At 44.8% G+C, this 24,870-nt stretch overlaps 1 protein-coding gene across 1 annotated transcript in view; it reads left to right on the top strand.

Moving 5' to 3' along the window:
- LOC138764613 (E3 ubiquitin-protein ligase RNF212B-like) overlaps positions 1-24,870 on the top strand; it is a 188,790-nt gene that overhangs the window by 158,490 nt on the left and 5,430 nt on the right. Inside the window, exons 13-14 of the mRNA XM_069940740.1 lie at positions 3,449-3,504; positions 10,638-10,696. Coding sequence (XP_069796841.1) covers positions 3,449-3,504; positions 10,638-10,696 — 115 coding nt within the window. The remainder of the gene's footprint in view (positions 1-3,448; positions 3,505-10,637; positions 10,697-24,870) is intronic.

The following is a 24,870-nucleotide window of genomic DNA, read 5'->3' as shown; positions in this document are numbered from 1 at the left end:
GACCTGGTGGCATGGAGTGGTTCTGGTATGACTTCTTGCCACAGAGAGACAGGCAGCCCTTTTGATGAGGACCAGGAGGACTGCCCTCCAAATGATGTTATTCTCCCTTTCCATCTGGCCATTCCCTCAGTTGGTGGTCCTGCTCATGGGTATGTCTTTGGCCAGCAGGTATTGGCACAACTCCTCACTCATGAATAAGGGCCTCTGGTCATTGTGGATGTAACTGGGGTATCCGAAAAGCCTGAAGAGGATACTCAGGGGCTTAATAACTTTAGCCATGATCATATCTGGGATAGAGAATGGGAATCATGAGTATTCGTCAACGATGTTGAGAAATATACATTTTTATTTGAGGAGGGAAGGGGGCCAAGTATGGACCATGTTTGAAGAGGTGGATGGTCTTGATCAGTTGAGCTTTCTCTACCCGGTAGAAATGTGGCTTGCACTCCTTACAGACTGGGGCAGCTGCAGGTCAGCTCCCTATGTCCTCAACTGAGAACGGGAGGTTGCAGGCTCTCACAAAGTGATCGAGCAATGTCTGCTGTGTAGGGCTTGGAGGCAATCTGCTTCTGGGTTGGTGCAAGTACCCTGGGGCAGGGCATTAGGAGGCTTGTTGAACTTCCTGGGCCAGTACAAGATCTCGTAGTTTTAGGTGGACAATTCAGTTTCTCCTCCTCAGAGGTGCACAGCTTCCACAATAGCCTGGGCCTCCATCTCAATGGCTGGAGTTCTGAACCCTGGAGGGTATTGGAGAAAAATTCCACCGGCCTGCCTGCCTGGTTAAGTGTGGCAGGCAGGACGGTTGGATGTATTGCTCTCCACTGGAATAGGATGGATTCACCTACAGCATGCATTACCACCTTGTCGATGTCACCTTTGATGTGAGTAAAGGCCGCTTGGGCTTCTGCCAATGGGAAATGTGGGAGGTTTTACCAGAGGGCGGGCTTTGTCTGTTTAATTTGGGACCCATGGCACATAATATGAAAAGAACCCTGGGCACATTTTCGGGGCCTTGAGATAATGGGGGAGTGGGAGCTCCAGCAGGGGCTACATATCCTCTATTCTCCACTACACACCCTAGTATAGGTTGGTGTAAAATGCAAAACACATATTTCTTCTGGTTATTCATGAAGTTTAGGGCTTTAGGTGTCTGGAGGAATTTTTGCAGTTCAACATCATGATCCTGCTGGTCATGGCCACAGATGGTCACGTTGTCCAGGTAGGGAAATCTCCCTACTGGAAGACTGAAACCCCATTAATTAATGACTCCAATAGGGGACCCTGAGGAAATGGTAGAGGCGGCTGTCTGCCTCGAATGCTGTATGGGCTATCCTCTAGGCAGATTGGGAGCTGGTGATAGGCCAACGAGGATGATAGTGGAGAAGACCTGGTACTGGCCAATCTCGTTCATCATGTTGACTATGCGAGGGAGGGGTAAGGCGTCCAAGAGGGTGAACTGGTTGATGATCTGGCTACAGTCTGACACAGAGTTGTGGCATCACGAGCAATTTAAAATTCTTGTACTTGGTGCTGCTCCCTCGGATTTCAGTTGAGTGGAACTTGGAGACCAATGAGATTTTACACTGGACTGGGTCACTTTGAGGGAGCAGCGCTGTACAGTGCCCGGGTGTATAAAGCCTGTATTTCCTGTGTCAAACAAACAGTTTGTAATGTGGACATTTACCCTGATGTCCATGGTGGACCTTGATAATTGATGTGGGCTGATCTGGTCCAGAACGATAGATGCCAGCGTCAGCTCATTGTCTGACTCACTGCTGCTGTACGTGTGCGTTGGTGGACTCCAAGATGTCCACCCCGTAGATGGGTTCCCCCCCATGGTTTGCATCCAATCACTGCTGGAAGTGAAACCGACCTGAGCCGTTGTCCCCAGGGTCCCACAGCGCTGTTCTCCATGACCAGAAATGGAGCTGTGACGTAGTCCAAGATGGTGATGCTGCTGCCTACACGTGGCGCTGCAAAGAGAAGGTCTGGACTGACATACCCTTGCGTAGTGTCCTTTTCTTCCGCAGCTGGAGCAGGTCACACTTTTGGCTGGTCATTTCTTCCACAGGCACTTCACCTGGCCGCAGTAATAGCACTTCGGGTGCTCGGCGATAGCGGCTGCAGTTTGGGACCCCGTGTCCCAAGATGGTAGCGCCCGTGCTCCCCATGTGGTGGCCGTGTTGCCGGAGGAGTAAGTCTCTGCATTCTGTTGGGCTGTCTCTAACAACTTGGTGAGATCGACCACATCCTGCATGGTCTGATCGCCCTTCTTCAGGAGCCTTTGTCTGATATGGTCAGACCTGAAGCCGGCCACACATGCATCCCTGATCACCTCCTCCTGGTAGACAGCTGCCATAATGTTGGTGCAGCCACAAGGTCGTCCCAGTTCCCACAAGGCCCGAATGTATTCATCAACGGACTCACCAGGTGTTCGTGGGCGGCTGCCTTGGCGGTATCTGGCATAGATCATGTTCTTCAGGGCCGGAACTTCTTTTGCAAGAGCCCCATAGCAGCTGAGTAAGTGTCACAGTCCCTGACCATCTGGAAAATGCAGTGGCTGACCTGTGCAAACAGCAGGTCTCTCTTATCGACCTCTTCCCAAATGTCGTGTCACTTCATGAAGGTGTTCAGGCAGTACAGCCACTGGTCAAATTTACGGAGGCCTCTGGATCCTTAGGGTCAGTGGCCATCTTCGCTCAAACAGCCTTGTCCTTAGCACGAAAATTACAGTGATTAAATTGTAGCACTATCAATTAGACGTTAGACCAGGTCGAGATTAATAGGCTTTAATTGCTATAAACTGTTGGCCCGATTCCAAGGCAGTACTGAGGGGTGGGGGGGGAATTGAGCAGTACTCCCTTTATTAGAAATTCTGAGGGGGAGGAGTTGCAATATCGGGGGCGGGCCAACCAGTACAATGCATGTTTTACAGTGTTCCATCACACTTGGTAGACTGAGCTGACAGTTTGAACCCACACTGGGAGAAGACTGGGCACCACATGGCATCCTTCCTTAGGATTTCCCAAGACTGAGGGAACTTATGGGGGGGGGGGGGGAGGAGGCACTTTGGCTTATGGCATCTCTCCTGAGACACCAATGGGGGACTTGCAGAAGAATTAGGTCAACACAAAGATAGGGAAATAGAATGACACTAATGGGTGGGCGGGGCCAACATTGATTGGCAGGTGATGCAACTTCTGATGAGGTTCCAGACAGAGGTCACATGACCCTTCACAATCCACACTGCAGGGAGTCAGGGATAATTAACTCCAGGAATCAGGCTTAAAACTGGGAGTCAGGTTAACTCTGAGAGTTGTTTTAAATTCTGGGAGCCCAGTACATTCCAGGAGTTTGGGATTAATACCAGGAGTCGGAGAGTCTCTGCTCTGGCCCTCTGTGCTGATAAAGGGTGACCTCTCTCTCTCTCTCTCTCTCTCTCTCTCAGATCCCTGGGCAGGAGCCTGAGTGGAGGGCTTGACACCAACACAGTGCAACAGGCTGGTGAGTCTTATTTCTGCCGAGGAACCTCCCCCTTCTCAACCAAACACCCCTCCCTAAGCACTTATCTCCCCAAATCCTTCTCATCCAAACACCCCTCACTGAACACCTCCTCTCAAACCCCTCTCCCCAAAACCCCCTCCCTCTACCCATTCCCAGCCAATGCCATATGTCCACACCCACTCCTCCTACACCCCCTGCCATGCCCATCCAAACTTTTCTATCCCTTTCCCCCACCCACACCTGCCTATCCACACCCACTCCTTTCCCTCCCCCCAAACCATCCCCACCCTCATGCCCGTCTGTCCATACCTGCTCTGAGATCAATTCTTTTTTTTTTTCATTAAACACATTTTAATGCTTGAAGACTCCATTTAAATAATACTCAGCTTTCCTATTATTTCCCCCAAAATGGATAACCTCACATTTGCTTACATTGAACGTCATCTTTTTTTTTTTAAATTTTTTTATTTTTCACACCATAAATCACATTAGCCATGATATACACTATTTCTTTTCACACATATACAGTGACTTTTTCTCCCCCCTCCCCCCTTTCCTCCCAAACCACCCCCCCACCCCCCCCTCTCATCCATTTTAGGTATACAATCTAGGTTGCATTAAGCCAGTCAGACAATGTTGTCATTCAACAAAATTACACCAGAAATTCTACTGAGTCCATTCTTTTCTTTCCTTCTCCTTCCATTTCTGTTTTCTTATTTTCAACTCTTTATAAGACAACATTCCTACAACATCTAACATTTTCCTTATTCTCCTATTTCTATCTTATTTATCCCCAATCTCCCCTTCACCTCCTGAGTTGTCCTTTATCCCTTGTCGGACAACCACATCTCCCCTCTCCATTTGGATTTGCGAATCCACTCGCAAGCGTCAACTGATTTTGCAGTGACCGCTATTTCCCCCCACCCCGCCTCCCCCAGAAAAGATTTCACTTTTCATATGTCACAAAGGTCCCTCTTTTAATTCCCTCCTTATTCTCTCTATTCCATTACCTTCCCTTATTAATTCTTGTCTATACTATCTATATTTTCCTCTAAGTACAGATACATTCATGTATGCTCATTGTCTCTATTCACTCTTATACCTCTTTACCTGCATACATATCAATCGTGATCATTTTTACTCTCATTACCCGTCTTCATCCCTCAGTCTATTTTTGTCTTTACCCACATACATATCAGTCGTGATCATTTTAACTCTCATTACCCGTCTTCCTCCCTCAGTCTATTTTTGTAATTGTTCTGCAAATTTTCGTGCTTCTTCTGGATCCGAGAATAGTCTGTTTTGTTGTCCTGGAATAAATATTTTCAATACCGCTGGATGCTTTAGTATAAATTTATACCCTTTCTTCCATAAAATCGCCTTTGCTGTATTGAACTCTTTTCTCTTCTTTAGGAGTTCAAAACTTATATCTGGATAAATGAAGATTTTTTGCCCTTTATACTCCAGTGGTTTGTTGCCCTCTCTTACTTTTTCCATTGTCTTCTCCAGTACCTTTTCTCTTGTAGTATATCTTAGGAATTTTACTACAATAGATCTTGGTTTTTGTTGTGGTTGTGGTTTAGAGGCCAATACTCTATGTGCCCTTTCTATTTCCATTTCATGCTGTAGTTCTGGACATCCTAGGGTCTTAGGGATCCACTCTTTTATAAACTCCCTCATATTCTTGCCTTCTCCATCTTCCTTAAGGCCCACTATCTTTATGTTATTTCTTCTGTTATGGTTTTCCATTATATCTATTTTTTGAGCTAGTAGTTCTTGTGTCTCTTTAGTTTTTTTATTAGATTTCTCCAATTTCTTTTTTAAGTCTTCTACCTCCATTTCTGCTGCTACTGCCCGCTCTTCCATCTTGTCCATTTTTTTTCCCATTTCTGTTAAGGTCATCTCCATTTTAATTATTTTCTCCTCTGTGTTGTTTATTCTTTTTCTTAAATCCTTAAATTCCTGTGTTTGCCATTCTTTAAATGACTCCATGTATCCTTTAATAAGAGCAAGTATATCCTTTACCTTGCCTATCTTTTCTTCTTCTATTTCACCATACTCTTCCTCTTCTTCTTCCTCTGGGTTGACCATCTGTTGTTTCTTTGGTGCCCTTTCCTCCTCTTCTATCTTGTTTCTATTGTCTTCTGTGGTCTCTTCTTGCTGCAGGTGTTCTGCAGCTGTCGTTGCCGGCTGTGGAGATCGACTCCCCAGCTGGTCCCCCCTCCCGTCGGTGTGTTTTTTTTCATGCGCAGTTGCGCACTTTTACTCGGCTCAGCGAGCCATTTTTGTAGTCCATTATTTACCGACCTGAGGGAGCGGGTTTCTCTCTCCGCAGCGGGCCTCTTCGGACAGGTAAGGCCTTCACCTTTTTCCTCCTTTGTCTTCTCTTCCTCTCTTCTTACCGTTGCTTTCGACTTTTCTTTTTTTGTCGCCATCTTCTTTCCACCTTTATACTCACTTTTCTGTAACTTTTATTTCTGTGCCTTTGTGTTTTCTCTTGTTTTTCCCGACTTTTCTGGAGAGGGCTGGAGTTCACCGTCCGGCCACTACTCCATCGCGTGACTCCTCCTCTGAGATCAATTCTTGAACCACCTCGAACCCTAGCCTGCTCGCTGTATGACCACCTTCGTCATGTCTTCCCCCATTTCCCACCCCCCCCCCCGAAGACAGTGACGAAAACACACCTCAGCCCCGAAGCCCCCAACTCCAGAATCTCATCCACACTCTCCCCATCCACCCCTGAATGAAGATGAACTTTGCATGGCCCCAATGAATGGCCTGAATGAAACTGCAGAGGAAACCTTCCGCACCCCTGGTCACCTCTCTCCTCCCCCTCCCCCCCCGCCCCCATCAGAATTGAAAATACCAACCTTCAGACCCAAGGACAGTTCCTTTCCTGTTGTGCTGTGACACGGGGTGGCATAACAGATAAAGGGCCTGCATCCCTGGTTCAAATCTGGAACAGGCCACAAGGAGCTTGCACATTCTCCCTTTGACCTCATGAAATTAAGTGTTTTGTGACAGCATCACAGTGCAAAAGTTCATATGGACCATCTTACAACAATAATATATATAAAAATTAAAAAGTAGTGTACAAAAAGTTTGGTCATTGATTATTCTGATGGCAGCGGGGAAGAAGCCGTCCTTGTGCTCATCTTCAGGCTCCTGTACATTTTCCTCGATGGTAGCAAAGTGAAGAGGGCATGGCCTGGGTGGGGGACGTGAGGATAGGGGCCTTTTTTTTAAAGACACCACCTCGTGTAGATGTTCTCGATGGAGTGGTCTGGTGCCTGTGATGTCGCAAGCCAAGTTAACAACCCTCTGGAGTTTATTCTTGTCCTGAAAGTTGGCATCTCCAAACCAGCCAGAATCCTCTCCATCGTTCACCTGTAGAAGTTTTCAAGAGTCTTCGGTGACATAACGAACCTCCTCAAACACCTCACAAAGTATAGCCACTGGCGAGCCTTCAACGTGAAGGCTCCAGGACAGATCCTCGGAGATGTTGACACCCAGTAATTTGAAGTTCTTGACCCTCTCCACTACTGAGCCCTTGATGATGACAGGTTCGTGTTCCCCTGACTTCCTCCTGAAGTCTACAATCATCTGCTTGGTTTTGCTGATGTTGAGTGCAAGATTGCCATTACACCATTCAATGAGCTGATCTATCTCCCTCCTGTATGCTTCCTCATTGCCATTTGTGCTCTGCCAACAACCGTAGTGTCATTGGCAAACTTGTAGATGGCATCATCTATAACCACAGTTTGCCCCCACCCTCCAAAGCATACGGGGTTTCTTGGTTCATTGGGCTTCACAGGTTCCACGGATTGGAAGGGTCTTCTACTGTGTTGTATCGTTAAAATTTAAAAAAAACTACAAGAGTTGAAAGGCCCACTTACCCAGAAAGCACACAAAACAAATATGTTAATTGAATCTTGGTGCAAGGTGACAATAGAACAGTTGAATTTCCCCTCTGTTGCAACAAATGGTGTGACTGGGGACCAAAGCCAGGCTCTCAAACATATACAATTGACACAAATTGACTCAGATGAAGGTGCCATTGCTAAATTTATTGACCACACAGAGATTGGTTAGGGAGTAGGTTATGAAGAGGCCACAAAGACACTGCAGCATTGGGGGCTTAAGGGCCTGCAGTATGCAGTAGATTTCTATGTTTTCTGTGAATCCAGAGGGTCAGGTGACAGCCATGAAGGCAGAGGGCACCAGTGATAGCACCGCTTCAGGACTGAGATGAAAGGAAGGGCGCTGCAGAGATGAGAGATGGTGGGAGTCTGAGAAGCAGAGAGGTTAGAGGGTCCTGGTGCAGGGTGCGGCAAAGGGTCATGAGCAAGTACAACAAGGAATGGGTGAAGGAATGGAAGGCTCTGTCCAATCCGAAGGGAATTGAACACACCCAAAGGGAGATTATGTAGGGAAAAGCAACAGAAATTGCAGAAACGTGACAGACAGACTTAGAAGGTCAAACAGCATCCATAAGAATTAAAGAATGACAACATTTTTGGCCTGAGCCCTTCGTCAAAATATAAGCAAAACAAGGCAGGCACCTGAATAAAAATGTGGGGGGAGAAATAGAAGGCAGGGGGAGGAGTACAGGCTAACAGGGAAGAGGAATCCAGTGGATCCTGGTGGGAGGGGAGAAGAGAAAGTGGGGAGGGGTAGGGAGCTGGAGGAAAGGAGACAGAGGAAGAGGGAGGGAGGGAGGGTCAGGGAGAAGAGAGGAGGAAGGGTCAGGGGAGGAACAGCTAAGAGGTTACAGTGGGAGGGCAAAAAAAGGAGCTGAGGTGATGTTGGGGTAAGTAGTTCTCTTAGAGGAGGAGGAGGGGAGAGGGCTGGAAAGGAGATAAGAGGGATAGGGAAGAGAGAGGTATGTGTCAAGGCTCAACAAAGTCTCTCGACAAAGGGTCCCTGCCTCGAAATATTGACTGACCATTTCTACCCATGGAGGCTGCTGAGTTCCTTCAGCAATTTCTCACCTGCTCGAGCTCAGGAAGGATGGGAATTAAATTTTTAAATTTTGATTTTATTTACAGCACGGTAGAAGCTGATTCCGACCATTTAAACTCTTGCACTGTTACACCCAAATTAACCTACAACACCGCAAGATTTGGAGGACGGGAGGAAACTGGAGCACCCAGGAAAAACCCACGCAGACATACAAAGTCCTTACAGACAGCACGGGATTCGAACCTGGTTCACTGACAACTGTAATAGTGTTGCACTAACTGTGTCGTGATTGTACTGAGAGAGGTTCAGGGAATGCTAACTGAACGGATTCCTGCAGCAGGCAGGTTGTTCCAGTTCATTATCACCTGACCGTACATCTCTTTGGCTTGGCTTCGCGGACAAAGATTTATGGAGGGGTATGTCCATGTCTGCTGCAGGCTCGTTGGTGACTGACAAGTCTGATGTGGGACAGGCAGGCACGGTTGCAGCGGTTGCAAGGGAAAATTGGTTGTTTGGGGTTGGGTGTTGGGTTTTTCCTCCTTTGTCTTTTGTCAGTGAGGTGGGCTCTGCGGTCTTCTTCAAAGGAGATTGCTGCCCTCCGAACTGTGAGCCACCAAGATGCACGGTTGGAGGCGATATCAGCCCACTGGCGGTGGTCAATGTGGCAGGCACCAATAGATTTCTTTAAGCAGTCCTTGTACCTCTTCTTTGGTGTACCTCTGCCTCGGTGGCCAGTGGAGAGCTCACCATAGAACACGATCTTAGGAAGGCGATGGTTCTCCATTCTGGAGACGTGACCCACACAGCGCAGTTGGGTCTTCAGCAGCATGGATTTGATACAAGCAGATGAAACAGCATTTCTCCAGATACACACAATACACAGCACATTGTAATCACACATATACATCAAATACCTTGACCAAGGGTCTGAAACACTGGCTATATCCCTTTGCTTCTTATGGACGCTTTGCGACCTGCTGAGTTTCTCCAGCACTTTGGAGTATTGCTGGGCTTGCAAACTCTGGATTTAGAAGGGGTGAGGGGGATCTTATTTACACCTCAGATCCTGAGGTGGGATGGGTGGTCTCTGCAGGGCCTCTCTTGGTAGAAGAATCTCAAGCCAGAGGATTACAGAGTGCAAATAAGTGGGTAACAGCGCAGTACGGGCCCATCAGCCCACAGTGTTGTGCCAACCTTTAGATTCTGCCTTCCACATAACCCTCCGCTTTAAAGCCATGCCCTCTTCAGCTGAGCAGTGGTGCCCTGGGAAGGAAGCACTGGCTGTCCACTCTATCTATTCCTCTTAATATCTCGTATACTATTATGTCTCCTTTCATTCTCCTTCTCTCCTAAGAGTAAAGCCCTAGGTCCCTTAATTTCTGCTCCTAATGCACACTCTCTAAACCAGGTAGCATCCTGGCAAATCTCTTCTGCACCCTTTCCAACACTTCTACTTCTTTCCTATCAGGAGGTGACCAGAACTGGACACAGTACTCCAAGTGTGGTCTAACCAGAGTTTTGTAGAGCTGCAACATTACCTCGTGGCTCTTAAACTCAGTTCCTAGACTTATGAAAGCCACAGTCCATAAGCTTTCTTAACTACCCTGTCTACCTATAAGGCAACGTTCAGGGATCTGTGGACATGAGCCCTCTGCTCTTACTTATGACCAAGGATCCTGCCATTAATTGTACTCTGCCTTGGAGTTTGTCCTTCCAGAGTATACCACCTCACACTTCTCCAGATTGAACTCCATCTGCCACTTCTCAGCCCAGCTCTGCATCCTATCAATGTCCCTCTGCAATCTTTGACATTCCTCAACCCTATCCACAACACCACCAACCTTTGTGTTGTCTGCAAACTTGCCAACCCACCCTTCTATCCCCTCATCCATTAATAAAAATCACGATGGGGTGAGGGGTGATTTTTGTGCTCTCTTGGGAGGGTGGGGGGAGTTGTGGTATCTTTTCAAGATTCCATCATGTTTCTAATGCACCAAATTTGTCAACTTTGCTTTAAAGCACACAAAGAGACCCCACTAGCCCAGTACCCCACCCAACCCAAACGAGAGTACCTCGGGAGACAATTGGCTACCCTCCGGCTCCTGTTCATCCTGACATGGGGGTGGGTTTTCTCTAGGCAGGGCCAACTAAACAATTGTCTGCCCTTCCAGGATTGACTGGCAGCCAGGAGACCCCTGCAAGGAGCATTGAACCTCGTCGGCAGATCCAGGTACGTTACCCCAGGAGCGGGAGTGAGAGAGCAGGGATTATGCCAGGATTGGGGAGGTCAGGGTCCATGTCCAGAATTGACCCTGGATTGGGAGAGGTCAGGGATCATGTCAAGGACTGTTCCTAGATTGGGAAAGAAAGAGACTGGGGGAAGGTTAATGGAAACTGAAGAAGTCAATGTTCATGCCATAGAATACTGCAGGACAAAAAAAAGCCATTTGGCCTCTCTATTCTGTGCTGAAACATCATTTGACTAGTTCCACTGACTTGCACCCATTCCATAACCATCCAGACTCTCCCATCCATGTATCTATTCAATTTATTCTTAAAACTTAAGTGATCCTGCATTTACCATGTCAGGTGGCAGCTTGTTCCACACTCCCACCACTCTCTGAGTGAAGAAATTCCCCCTAATGTTTCCCCTAAACCTTTCCCCTTTCACCCTTAAGCCATGTCCTCTCGTTTTTATCTCTCCTAATCTAAGTGGAAAGAGCCTACTCACATTTACTCTGTCTGTACCCCTCATAATTTTGTAAATCTCTATCAAATTTCCCCTCATTCTTCTACACTCCAAGGAATAAAGTCCTAACCTATTTAACCTTTCCCTGTAACTCAACTCCTGAAGACCCGGCAACATCCTAGTAAATCTTCTCTGCACTCTTTAAATTTTACCAATATCCTTCCTGTAGTTTGGCAACCAAACTGCACACATTACTCCAAATATGGCCTCACCAATGTCTTATACAACTTTAACATAACATCCCAACTCCTGTACTCAATAATTTGATTTATGAAGGCCAAGATGCCAAAAGCTTTCTTTAAAACCCTATCTTCCTGTGACGCCACTTTCAGGGAATTATGTATCTGTATTCCAAATCCCTCTGTTGTACCGCACTCCTCAGTGCCCGACCATTCACTGTGTACGTCCTACCTTGCTTTGTCCTTCCAAAATGCAACACCTCACACTTGTTTGCATTAAATTCCATCTGCCATTTTCGGTCCCATTTTCCCAGCTGGTCCAGATCTCTCTGTGAACTTTGAAAATCTTTCTTGCTGTCCACAACGCCTCCAATCTGCAAACTTGCTGATTCAATTTCCCACATTATCATCCAGATCATTGTTATGGATGGAAAACAACAATGGTCCCATCACTGATCCCTGAGGCCACACCACTAGTCACAGGCCTCCAGTCTGAGAAGCATCATCCACTACTACTCTCTGTTTTTTCCCATTCAGCCAATTTCAAATCCATTTTACAACCTCTCCTTAGATACCTAGTGTCTGAACCAACATCCCATGTGGGACCTTGTCAAAGGCCTTACTAAAGACACAGTCTTTCATCTAACCTCCTAAAAAAACTCATACCTACCTCATACAAAGTCATGCCCTTGGCTGTCCAAATATTTGTATACCTGATCTATTAGAACACCCTCCAATACTTTACCTACTACTCACGTCAGGCTCTCTGGCCTGTAATATCCTGGTTTACTTTTGGAGCCTTTTTTAAACAACGGAACAACATGAGCTCCCCTCCAATCTTCCGGCTCCTCTCCCATGGCTAAGGACATTTTAAATATTTCTGCCAGGGCCCCTGCAATTTCTACACTCGTCTTCCTCAAGGTCAAGGGTATATCATGTTAGGCTCGGGGGATTTATCTCCCTTTATTCACTGTAAGGCAGCAAGAACCTCCTCCTCTTTAATCTCTATTTGTTCCAGTCCACTGCTGCCCATTTCCCGTTCTTCCTTGTACACGATGCCAGTTTCCTGAGTAAATACTGATGCAAAAAAAACTTCAAAATCACCCCCTTCTTTTTAGGGTCCAAGTATAGATGACCTTGGGGACCAATTTTGTCCCTTACTATCTTTTTACTCATAATGTATTTGTAGAAACCCTTCGTTTGCCTTCATATTATCTGCCAATGAACCCTCATGTTTTCTTTTTGCCTTCCTGATTTTTTTTTCTTATATTTTCTATACTCTTCTAGTACCTCATTAGCTCCTTGTTGCCTGTACCTGCTATACACCTCGCTCTCTCTTCCTCTTGACCAGATCGCCAATATCCCTTGAAAACCAGGGTTTTCCCTATGCCTGTTAACTTTGCCTTCAATCCTCACAAGAACATACAACTCTGCCTTTGAAGGCCTTCCATTTACTGAACACAGCCTTGCCAGAAAACAACATCCCAATCCACTCTTCCTAGATCTTTTCCCATTTCCACAAAATTGGCCTTTCTCCAATTTAGTATCTCATCTCGAGGACCAGACCTATCCTTTTCCAAAATGTAATGTGCTTCGAAAGAACCAAAGACTTGTTGATCCAAACCAAGGCTTTTATTAACTAAAAGACTGGAGCATATCACAAGTAGGTCGACCAGTCCAAAATGACCTGGTCTGGCTAGGAGCAATCCTTTAAGACATGCCAGTAGTTGTGGCTACACTCTCAGTCAATCACAGTCATCCTACACTACCATCTGTACATATGTACATATACACATTGGTGATAGAATCTGTACTATCACACATAATTAACTTGAAACTAATGACATTATGGTCACTGGACCCCAAAATGTTCACCTGCACATACTTCTGTCACCTGACCTGTCTGGTTCCCTAACAGATCATGGTACTTCTATACATTGATTTAGAAAACCTTCCTGAACACATTTCAGAAGCCCCAAGCCACCAGCCCTTTTTACCATCTGGGAATCCCAGTCAATATGTGGAAAGTTAAAATCTCCTACTATCACAGTTTTCTGTTTCTTACATCCGTCTGCTATCTCTCTACAGATTTACTCCTCCATTTCTCTCTGACTATTGAGCGGTTTATAATACAACCCTATCAGTGTGGTCACACCTTTCCCATTCTTCAGCTCCACCCTTCTGGCCTCTGTAGACAAGCCCTCTGAACTGTCCTGTCTAGGCACAGCTGTGAAATGTTCCCTGACTGGCAATGCCACTCCTCCCCCTTTCATCCCTACCCCTCTATAGCGTCTGAAACAACAGAATCACAAAACATTGAACTGCCAGTCCTGCCCCTCCTGCAACCGTCTCACTAATAGTAATAATGTCATCCTCCCACACCCTAAGCCCATCTGCCTTTCTGACAATACTTTTTGCACCCTAACCCTGCCAATCTAGTTTAAACCCCCCCGGAGCAGCACGAACAAACCTTCCCACAAAGATATTAGTCCCCCTCCAGTTCAGGTGCAAACCGTCCCAACGGAACAGGTGCCCCCCTTCCCTGGAACAGAGCCCAATGATCCCGAAACCTGAAGCCCTCCTTCCTGCCCCACGTCTTTAGCCATGAGTTAGACTGCATTAATTTTCTATTTCTAACCTCACCAGCACGTGGCCTGGGGTGGAGAGTGCCCAGACGGAATATGTGATGCAGTTCCTCCATTTTGAGGGTGGTCTCAGTTTGAAGCAATGGATAGACAGGGTTAGTTCTGCAAAGTTGGTGTGAGAATGGAGTGTGGAATTAAAATGGGTGGCCACTGGAAGGTCCTTGCTGTTGCAGCAGACAAAGTGACGGTGCTCAATGATCTCCCAGTCTATGTTCAGTCTCTCCGAAGTAGAACTAGATGCGGTCAATAACCCCCTGCAGATTCACTTGGAAGAACTGTTAGGGATCCCGAATGGTGGTGAGGGAGGAGGTGTGGGTGCAAGTGGAGCATTTCTTGTAGCCATTGGGGGAGGTACTGAGGGGGAAAGTGGAAGAGGGAATCTTGGATCCCTGCAGAAAGTGGAGAGGGGATGATGTGTCAAATGGTGGGATTACGTTGTTGGGGACGGAAATTGTGGAGGATAAGGGATGCGGAGGTGGTAGGTGAGAAAGAGGGGAAAAAAGACTATGACTATCCACTTTATCTGTGCCGCTCCTGTTATTATAAACGTCTAAAGTCTCCCTTCAACCTCCAACACTCCAGGAAAAAAAAGTCCCCACCTATGTAGTCTCTCCTAGGAACCCAAACACCTCAGTCCTAATACTCTTTCCAGCTCAGTGTGCATGTACGTGTGAGTGCGCATTTGCGTATTTCCTGGTATTATAAATGTCTAAAGTCACCCTTCAACCTCCATCACTCCAGGGAAGAAACGTCCCCACCTATATAGCCTCTCCTAGGAATCCAAACACCTCAGTCCAAATACTCTTTCCAGCTCAGTGTGCATGTACATGTGAGTGCGCATTTGTGTGTGTGCTTATGAACATGAGTCCATGTGTGTTTGTATAGGTAACCCTCCCCCGCCCTGGCACTCCAGTTTCCACCCATGGATAGGTGGATTAATCACCTGTTGTAAATTGGGTGAGGGGGAAGAACCTGGTGGGGGGGGGGGTTGTTTGGGAGAGTTGATGAGGTGGAATAATTTATGGTGGTGCAGGGAATAAGAGTGATGGGATTGTTGTGCTGGGAAACAGTGGGCTGAATCATCACCCCGTCTTGTTCAAGGTTTATGAAAGTCTTGTATGGCACAGTACTGATCTCTCACGCACCAACCCCTGGGGACCAGGTTTTGTGTGCAGAGTTCAGCACTGAGTTCAATCTTGATTCCAAGCTGGTGAGAAACCCAGGAGATCATCACTCTGCCCCCATAACTGGAAGAGCAGTTATCTGCTGCTTCTGCCCAGATCTCAGCTTGTCATTAGGAAGTGCTTAATTAGCCTTGGCCCTCCTCCAGCTCATGTGGACACATGATTAGCTCTCCCCACACTCACACACACTCTCTTGCCTGCCCTCCCCTCCAGATCCCCAGCTGCTTTTACTCCCTCATCACCCTCCCTCTCTCCCTATCCCCTTCTCTCCATCCTCTCCCTCTCTCTCCAACATCTCCCTCACTCCATTCACTTCCCACCCCATATCTTCAACTTCTTCCCCTGCACCCCTTCTCCACAACTTCCCCTTTCTCTCTCCCCTTTGCTTCTCACCTTCTACCCTCTGCCCCCTCTCCCTCTCTCTTTCCCACTCCCCCTATGCCCATCCCATTTCTCTTCCCTTTGCTGCCTCTTGTGACTCTTCTTGCTCACTTTTCGTTCTCCCTTCTCTACCTGTCTCCCTCTCTCCCCTTTGCTTCTCCCCTTCTCTCTACCTTAGTCTCCCATCTCTCCCTAGCCCTTCTCTCTCCCCTTTGATCCTTCTTCTCTCTCCCTCTATGTCTGCCACCCTTTCTCCTCCCCTATTTGTTCCTTCTTCCTCCATACACCCTGCCCTTCCTCCTCTCTCTGTACTCTCAGTGTCCCCCTTCTCTGCATTTTATCATTAGCACGGATCAAAGATTGGTTGACCGGGAGGAGACAAAGAGTGGGGCTTCAGGCTTTTTCTGGTTGGCTGTCAGTGGTGTTCCACAGGGCTCAGTGCTGGGGCAGCTTTTCATGTTACATGGTCAATGATTTGGATGTTGGAATTGATGGCTTTGTATAAAAGCAGGGTTGTAATGTTGAGGTTTTGCAAGGCATTAGTCAGATGAATGTGACCTGCTGAGCTTCTCCAGAATATTTGGGTATTGAATACTAAAAGGCCTGAACAGAGTGGACGTGGAGAGGGTGTTTCCTGTGGTGGGGAAGTCTAGTCTGGGGGCACAGCCTCGGAACACAAAAACATCCCTGCAGAACAGAGACGAGGAGGAATTTCTTCACCCATGTGGCAGTGAATGTGTGGAATTTGTTGCCATAGGTGGCTGTGGAGGCTGTCATTAGGTAGATTTAAGACTGAGGGAGAAAGGTTCTTGATTCAGAAAGGAATAAAGAGTTATGAGGTGGATAAAGGATAGTAAATAGCCACGATGGAATGACGTGCATACACGATGGGCTGAATGGCCATTCCCCTGCCCCTCTCCTTTGTGTCACTGCCCCACATCCATTCTCAATTTTTTTACACACTGAGGGAGAGAGAACCACCCCTACCCCAAAGCTGCACTTGTTCACTCACTTGCCCTTGGACCATCACCACTGGTGCTCTGCTGGGCTTGGGTTCTCCCTCAATCCCACCTAAGTTGAATGTCTGAGTCCCACCCCAGGGATCCAGGACTTCACGCCATGGCCACCTCCTCTCCACCTCCAATGACCTTCCTGTCCACGTCACCAGTGTGAGGGGAAATGTGCTTAGGCCTACCAGACTGCAAGTCCCAGGACTGGATTTTGGCTTCCTGACTGATATTCAGAATATAAACAGTGCATTGGAGCCCCCGGAGTCCTGCTAATGGCCATGTTTCCAAGTCAGTGTTGGCTATAGAGCTAGTGCTAATCAAGGGGGTAATGTGGATTGGTAATCGACCCGGTGGCCCTGCAGTTACAGCCACTGCCACACTAGGTCACACGTGTGCGTGTATCACTCTGTTTGTGTGTATGCATGTGTCACTGTGTGTGTACCTGCGTGCCACTGTGTGTATCTGTGTATTCGTGTATGTGTATTCTGTGTGTGGGTGCCACTGTGTGTATTCATGTGTGTGCATGTGTTGCTGTATATGTGTGTGTCACTGTGTGTATCTGTGTATGTCTGTGTATTTATATGTGTAATCTATCTCTGCCTTTGTGCATGTGCGTGTAGTTTACACCCTTTCCCTATGACAGGATGGGATTCTTTCCCACCACGCCCCCTCCCACCTCCCTCGCCAGGTTACTGCTTCCCTCTGACATTGCAAGACCCATGCAGATCGGTGGCTGAATAGGCTGCTGTGAATTGGGAGTCAGTGGAGTTTACAGGAATGTAGGGTCAATGTTTAAAAAAAGATTTCTGTAAGTGGTCAGCACAGACTTGATGGGCCAAAGGGTCTGGTTTCCTGCAGTGCCTTTCGGGCCATCTCTTGTGTGATGAACTGCTGTACAGAGTATCTGTGTTGGGCACACAATCAACGAATTCAGCTGTTTAGCTTCAGGACAATGTTTCCTCATGAGAAACAGGAGGCCAATGTTGGCTGTTGAAGCAATTTCAGTCCCACAAAAATGTTCCCCCATGATCCATCATCTCTCCCTGCTTCTACCCCCTCCCTGAGGGACAATCCACAGTGGCCAGTTCTCCCACTTATCCGCACAGGGTATTGAGAACATAGGAGGGAGCTGGCGATCCTGGGGTTGGGGTGGGGCTGCGTCAACCCACCTGGTCACAGTGAGAGGGTGTAAACTACACAGGCATGAAAACACATATACAGAAACACACACAAGCAAGCACCTGCTTACACACAAAAACAGGTGCATACAGACAGACAAACACGTGCATACAGACACAAGAAGCAGGCGAGAATACACACAGAAACACACAAATGCAGGGACTCACACAGATGTACATGGGTACACAAACAAACAGCAGCACTGAGGAGTCACGTGATGGAGTAGTGGCCGGTCGGGGAACTCCACCCTCTCCGGAAAAGTTTAAAAAAAAAACAGAGAAAACGCAAAGGCACAAACACGAAAATTAAAATAAAGTGAAAGTAAAGGTGGGAAGAAAATGGCAACGAAGAAAGAAAAGTCGAAAGTAACAGGAAGAAGAGAAGAAGAAAAGACATTGGAAGAAGAAAGTGAAGGCCTTACCTGTCCGAGGAGGACCGCTGTGGAGAGAGAAGCCCGCTCCCTCAGGTCAGTCGAAGTCCCGATCTCGGGACTACAAAAATGGCTCACAGAGCCAAGCAAAAGTGCACAACTGCGCATGCACAAGGAGTCGCGCATGCGCGATGCGCAAGACAAAAAAAACACTGACGGGAGGGGGGACCAGCTGAGGAGTCAATCTCCACAGCTGAGAATGACAGCTACAACACAACAACAGGAAGAGAACATAGAAAACAATGAGAACAAGAAAGAAGAGAGCAAAAAGAAAACAAGGAAACAACAGATGACCAACCCAGAGGAAGAAGAAGAAGAACACAGAGAAATGGAAGAAGAAGAAGAGAAGGGCAAGACAATGGATATATTTTTTTTAAAGAATATATGGAATCAGTAAAAGAATGGCAATCTCAAGAATTTAGTGAAATAAAAAGGAGAATAAAAAGTACAGAAGAAAAAATGAATAGATTAGAGATGGTCATGTCAGATATAGGAAAAAGAGTGGACAAGGTGGAAGAATGAGAAACAGCCATAGAAATGGAAGTAGATGACTTAAAAAAGAAATTAGAAGAATCTAATAAAAAAGTTAAAGAGACACAAGAGCTGTTAGCTCAGAAGATAAATATAATGGAAAATTATAATAGAAGAAATAATATAAAGATAGTGGGTCTTAAGGAAGATGAAGAAGGCAAGAATATGAGAGAATTTATAAAAGATTGGATTCCCAGGGTCCTAGGAAGACCAGAATTACAGGAAGAAATTGAAATAGAAAGGGCACACAGAACATTAGCCCCTAAACCACAACCACAACAAAAACCAAGATCCATTTTAGTAAAATTCCTAAGATATACAACGAGAAAATATATTGGAGAAAGCAATGAAGAAAATAAGAGAAGACAAAAAGCCACTGGAATACAAAGGTCAAAAAAAATTTTTCTATACAGATATAAGTTTTGAACTCCTGAAGAAGAGGAAAGAGTTTAATACAGTAAAAGCGATCCTATGGTAAAAAGGATATAAATTTATGCTAAAGTACCCAGCGGTACTTAAAGTAGTTATTCCAGGGCAGCAAAACAGACTTTTCTCGGATCCGGAAGAAGCACGAAAATTTGAAGAACAACTACAAAACAGACAGAGAGATGAAGACATGTAACGAGAGCAAAAATGACCACAAACTATATGTATGTGTGTATATGGGTATATATATATGTGTGTGTGTGTATGTATATATGTGTGTACATGTGTGTATGTGTATTTAAAAGAAAATATATAGAGTATAGATAAGAATTAATAAGGGAAAGAAAGGGAAGAGAGGAAGTAAGGAGGGAATTAAGACAGTGACTTTTGTTGTATATGAAAATTAAAATCTTTTCTGGGGGGGCTTGGTGGGGAGAAGATACGGTCACTGCGAAATCAGTTGACGCTTGCGAGTGAATTCGCAAATGCAAATGGAGAGGGGAGATGTGGTTGCCCGACAAGGGATAAAGGGCAACTCAGGAAGGGGAAGGGATAGTGGGGTTAAAGAAATTTTAGATAGGAGAATAAGGGGAATGTTTGATGTTTTAGAAATGTTGTCTTATAAAGTGTTCAAAAAAAGAAAGCAGAAATGGATAAGAAGGAAAGATGATGATGAGGAAATGGAAAGGAAAGAGAAACAAAGTATGAAATGGCTATGTTGAACTATATGACTTTAAATATTAATGGAATACATAACCAAATCAAAAGGAAGAAACTGCTAAATTTATTGAAAAAGAAAAAATTGATATAGCATTCGTGCAAGAAACACACTTAACTGAAGTGGAGCTCAAGAAATTAAAGAGAGATTGGATAGGACATGTAACAGCAGCGTCATATAATTCAAAAGCTAGAGGAGTAGCTATATTAATCAGTAAAAATGTACCAATTAAAATAGAAGAGGAAATAATAGATCCAGCAGGGAGATATGTAATGATAAAATGTCAGATATATTCGGAGTTTTGGAATTTACTCAATGTATATTCACCTAACGTAGAAGATCAAAAATTTATGCAAGGTATTTTTTTGAAGATAGCAGACACGCAAGGGAACATACTAATAGGAGGGGATTTCAACCTTAATTTGGATTCAAACATGGATAAAACTGGGGAAAAAATTAACAGAAAGAACAAAGTAACCAAATTTATAATTAAATCGATGCAAGAAATGCAACTTTTGGATATATGGAGGAAACAACACCAAAAGGAAAAGGAATATTCATATTATTCGGGTAGACATAAAACAAACTCAAGAATAGACCTATTCTTGTTATCAGCTCACATGCAAGACAGAGTTAGGAAAACAGAATATAAAGCTAGAATATTATCGGACCACTCACCCCTGATATTGACAATAGAGTTAAAGGACATCCCACCAAGAATGTATAGATGGAGATTAAACTCCATGCTACTTAAAAGGCAGGATTTTAGAGAATTAATTGAATGACAAATTAAAATGTACTTTGAAATAAATACGGAATCAGTGAAAGATATGTTTATACTATGGGACGCAATGAAAGCGTTCATCAGAGGGCAAATATAGCATTATAACCAAGATGAAGAAGGACTACAATCAGGAAACAGAGCAGTTGGAAAGGGAAATAGCAAATATAGGAAAGGGAAATAGCAAATATAGAAAAAGAATTAGCAATGAAGGAAGGCACAACTAAAAGAAGAGAATTGGCAGATAAAAAAATAAAATATGAAACACTACAAACATATAAGGTGGAGAAGAACATAATGAAGACAAAACAGAAATATTATGAACTAGGAGAAAAAACACACAAAATTCTAGCGTGGCAGCTTAAGACAGAACAAACTAAGAGAATGGTATTGGCATCAAGGAAAAAAGACAAACAAATCACATATAATCGAACGGAGATTAATGAAAACTTCAGAGAATTTTACGAAAAATTATACCAAACTGAAAATGAAGGGAAAGAAGACAAAATAGATGAATTTTTAACTAAAATTGAACTACCAAAATTACAAACAGAGAACAAAATAAATTAACAGAACCATTTGAAATAGTAGAAATACAAGAGATAATAAAAAAACTACTGAATAATAAAACACCAGGAGAGGATGGATTCCCAATAGAATTCTATAAAACATTTAAAGATTTATTAATTCCTCCCCTCCTGGAAGTAATCAACCAGATTGATAAAACACAAAGCTTATCAGATTCATGCAAAACAGCAATAATTACAGTAATACCAAAGACAGGGAAAGATCCACTCGCACCAGTGTCATATAGACCAATATCTTTACTTAACACAGATTATAAGATAATAGCTAAACTATTAGCAAACAGATTAGCCGACTATATACCAAAAATAGTAAATCTAGACCAAACTGGATTTATTAAAAAAAGACGAACAACAGACAATATCTGTAAATTTATTAACTTAATTCATGCAGTAGAAGGAAATAAAGCTCCAACAGTAGCGGTTGCTTTAGACGCAGAGAAGGCCTTTGACAGAGTAGAATGGAATTATTTATTCAAAAATTCAGTTTACCAGAGAAATATCTTCTTTGGCTTGGCTTCGTGGACGAAGATTTATGGAGGGGGTAAAAAGTCCACGTCAGCTGCAAGCTCGTTTGTGGCTGACAAGTCCGATGCGGGACAGGCAGACACGATTGCAGCGGTTGCAGGGGAAAATTGGTTGGTTGGGGTTGGGTGTTGGGTTTTTCCTCCTTTGCCTTTTGTCAGTGAGGTGGGCTCTGCGGTCTTCTTCAAAGGAGGTTGCTGCCCGCCAAACTGTGAGGCGCCAAGATGCACGGTTTGAGGCGTTATCAGCCCACTGGCGGGGTCAATGTGGCAGGCACCAAGAGATTTCTTTAGGCAGTCCTTGTACCTTTTCTTTGGTGCACCTCTGTCACGGTGGCCAGTGGAGAGCTCGCCATATAACACGATCTTGGGAAGGCGATGGTCCTCCATTCTGGAGACGTGACCCATCCAGCGCAGCTGGATCTTCAGCAGCGTGGACTCGATGCTGTCGACCTCTGCCATCTCGAGTACTTCGACGTTAGGGATGTAAACGCTCCAATGGATGTTGAGGATGGAGCAGAGACAACGCTGGTGGAAGCGTTCTAGGAGCCGTAGGTGGTGCCGGTAGAGGACCCATGATTCGGAGCCGAACAGGAGTGTGGGTATGACAACGGCTCTGTATACGCTTATCTTTGTGAGGTTTTTCAGTTGGTTGTTTTTCCAGACTCTTTTGTGTAGTCTTCCAAAGGCGCTATTTGCCTTGGCGAGTCTGTTGTCTATCTCATTGTCGATCCTTGCATCTGATGAAATGGTGCAGCCGAGATAGGTAAACTGGTTGACCGTTTTGAGTTTTGTGTGCCCGATGGAGATGTGGGGGGGCTGGTAGTCATGGTGGGGAGCTGGCTGATGGAGGACCTCAGTTTTCTTCAGGCTGACTTCCAGGCCAAACATTTTGGCAGTTTCCGCAAAGCAGGACGTCAAGCGCTGAAGAGCTGGCTCTGAATGGGCAACTAAAGCGGCATCATCTGCAAAGAGTAGTTCACGGACAAGTTTCTCTTGTGTCTTGGTGTGAGCTTGCAGGCGCCTCAGATTGAAGAGACTGCCATCCGTGCGGTACCGGATGTAAACAGCATCTTCATTGTTGGGGTCTTTCATGGCTTGGTTCAGCATCATGCTGAAGAAGATTGAAAAGAGGGTTGGTGCAAGAACACAGCCTTGCTTCACGCCATTGTTAATGGAGAAGGGTTCAGAGAGCTCATTGCTGTATCTGACCCGACCTTGTTGGTTTTCGTGCAGTTGGATAATCATGTTGAGGAACTTTGGGGGACATCCGATGCGCTCTAGTATTTGCCAAAGCCCTTTCCTGCTCACGGTGTCGAAGGCTTTGGTGAGGTCAACAAAGGTGATGTAGAGTCCTTTGTTTTGTTCTCTGCACTTTTCTTGGAGCTGTCTGAGGGCAAAGACCATGTCAGTAGTTCCTCTGTTTGCGCGAAAGCCGCACTGTGATTCTGGGAGAATATTCTCGGCGACACTAGGTATTATTCTATTTAGTAGAATCCTAGCGAAGATTTTGCCTGCAATGGAGAGCAACGTGATTCTCCTGTAGTTTGAGCAGTCTGATTTCTCGCCTTTGTTTTTGTACAGGGTGATGATGGTGGCATCACGAAGATCCTGAGGCAGTTTTCCTTGGTCCCAACAAAGCTTGAAAAACTCATGCAGTTTGGCATGCAGAGTTTTGCCGCCAGCCTTCCAGACCTCTGGGGGGATTCCATCCATACCTGCTGCTTTGCCACTTTTCAGTTGTTCGATTGCCTTATATGTCTCATCCAGGGTGGGAACCTCATCCAGCTCTAGCCTTAGGGGCTGTTGAGGGAGCTGGAGCAGGGCGGAATCTTGGACTGAGCGGTTGGCACTGAAAAGAGATTGGAAGTGTTCTGACCATCGGTTGAGGATGGAGATCTTGTCGCAAAGTCCTCCTCAACCAGAGAAATATATTAATTGGATTAAAGCATTATATAAGAGGCCATTGGCGAAAGTGACAGTAAATGGATATATATCAAAACAATTTAACTTAAGCAGATCAACAAGGCAGGAATGCCCACTATCGTCCTTATTGATCGCATTAGCCATAGAATCACTAGCAGAACTGATAAGAACAGAAAATAAAATAAAAGGGATAAAAATAAAAGACAAGGAATATAAAATCTGTTTATTTGCAGATGACGTTATAGTATACTTAACAGAACCAGAAATATCAATAAAAGAATTACATAAGAAATTGAAGGAATATGGAGAAGTGTCGGGATACAAGATTAACGCAAATAAAAGTGAAGCAATGCCAATGAATAATGTGGATTTCTCAAAATTTAAGAAATAATCACCATTCAGATGGGAAATGCAAGCAATGCGATACCTAGGTATACAAATAAATAAAAACCTCGGCCATCTATATAAACTCAATTATTATCCACTAATGAAAAAATTACAGGACAACTTAGAGCATAGGAAAGACTTACCACTAACACTAATAGGAAGGATAAACTGTATTAATGAACATTTTCCCAAGGATGCAATACCTATTTCAGGGATTGCCAATACACTTGACAGAGAAATTCTTCAAGGAGTTAAAGAAAATAATAAGGAAATTTTTATGGAAAGGGGGAAAACCGAGGATAGCACTAGATAAATTAACAGAATGGTATAAACAAGGAGGATAACAACTGCCAAACTTTAAAAATTATTATAGAGCCGCACAATTAAGATACCTATCAGATTTTTATCAAACAAGAGAAAAGCCAGATTGGACTAGATTAGAACTAGATAAAATAGGGGAGAAGATACCCGAACATATATTATATAAATGGGATGAAAAATTGGTAGAATGCAGGAATTCTCCAGTATTACATCATCTGCTCAATATTTGGAAGAAAATTTATGTAGAAAAGAATAAAACAATTTACCAATTACCGAAACTAATACTGACGCAAAATCAGTTAATCACTTTTACAATAGATAACCTTTCCTTTAGAGAATGGGATAAAAAAGGGATCAAAAGAATAGAAAATTGCTTTTCGGGAAATAAATTATTATCCTTTGAACAAATGAAGGATAAATATAATATAACTCACGATACAGTGTTGGCA

This window comes from Narcine bancroftii, chromosome 5, assembly GCF_036971445.1.
Source record: "Narcine bancroftii isolate sNarBan1 chromosome 5, sNarBan1.hap1, whole genome shotgun sequence".
In the NCBI taxonomy this organism is placed as follows: Eukaryota; Metazoa; Chordata; class Chondrichthyes; order Torpediniformes; family Narcinidae; genus Narcine; species Narcine bancroftii.
The sequence above is the reverse complement of the archived record's forward strand: the minus strand, read 5'-3'. Positions and strand labels throughout refer to the sequence as shown.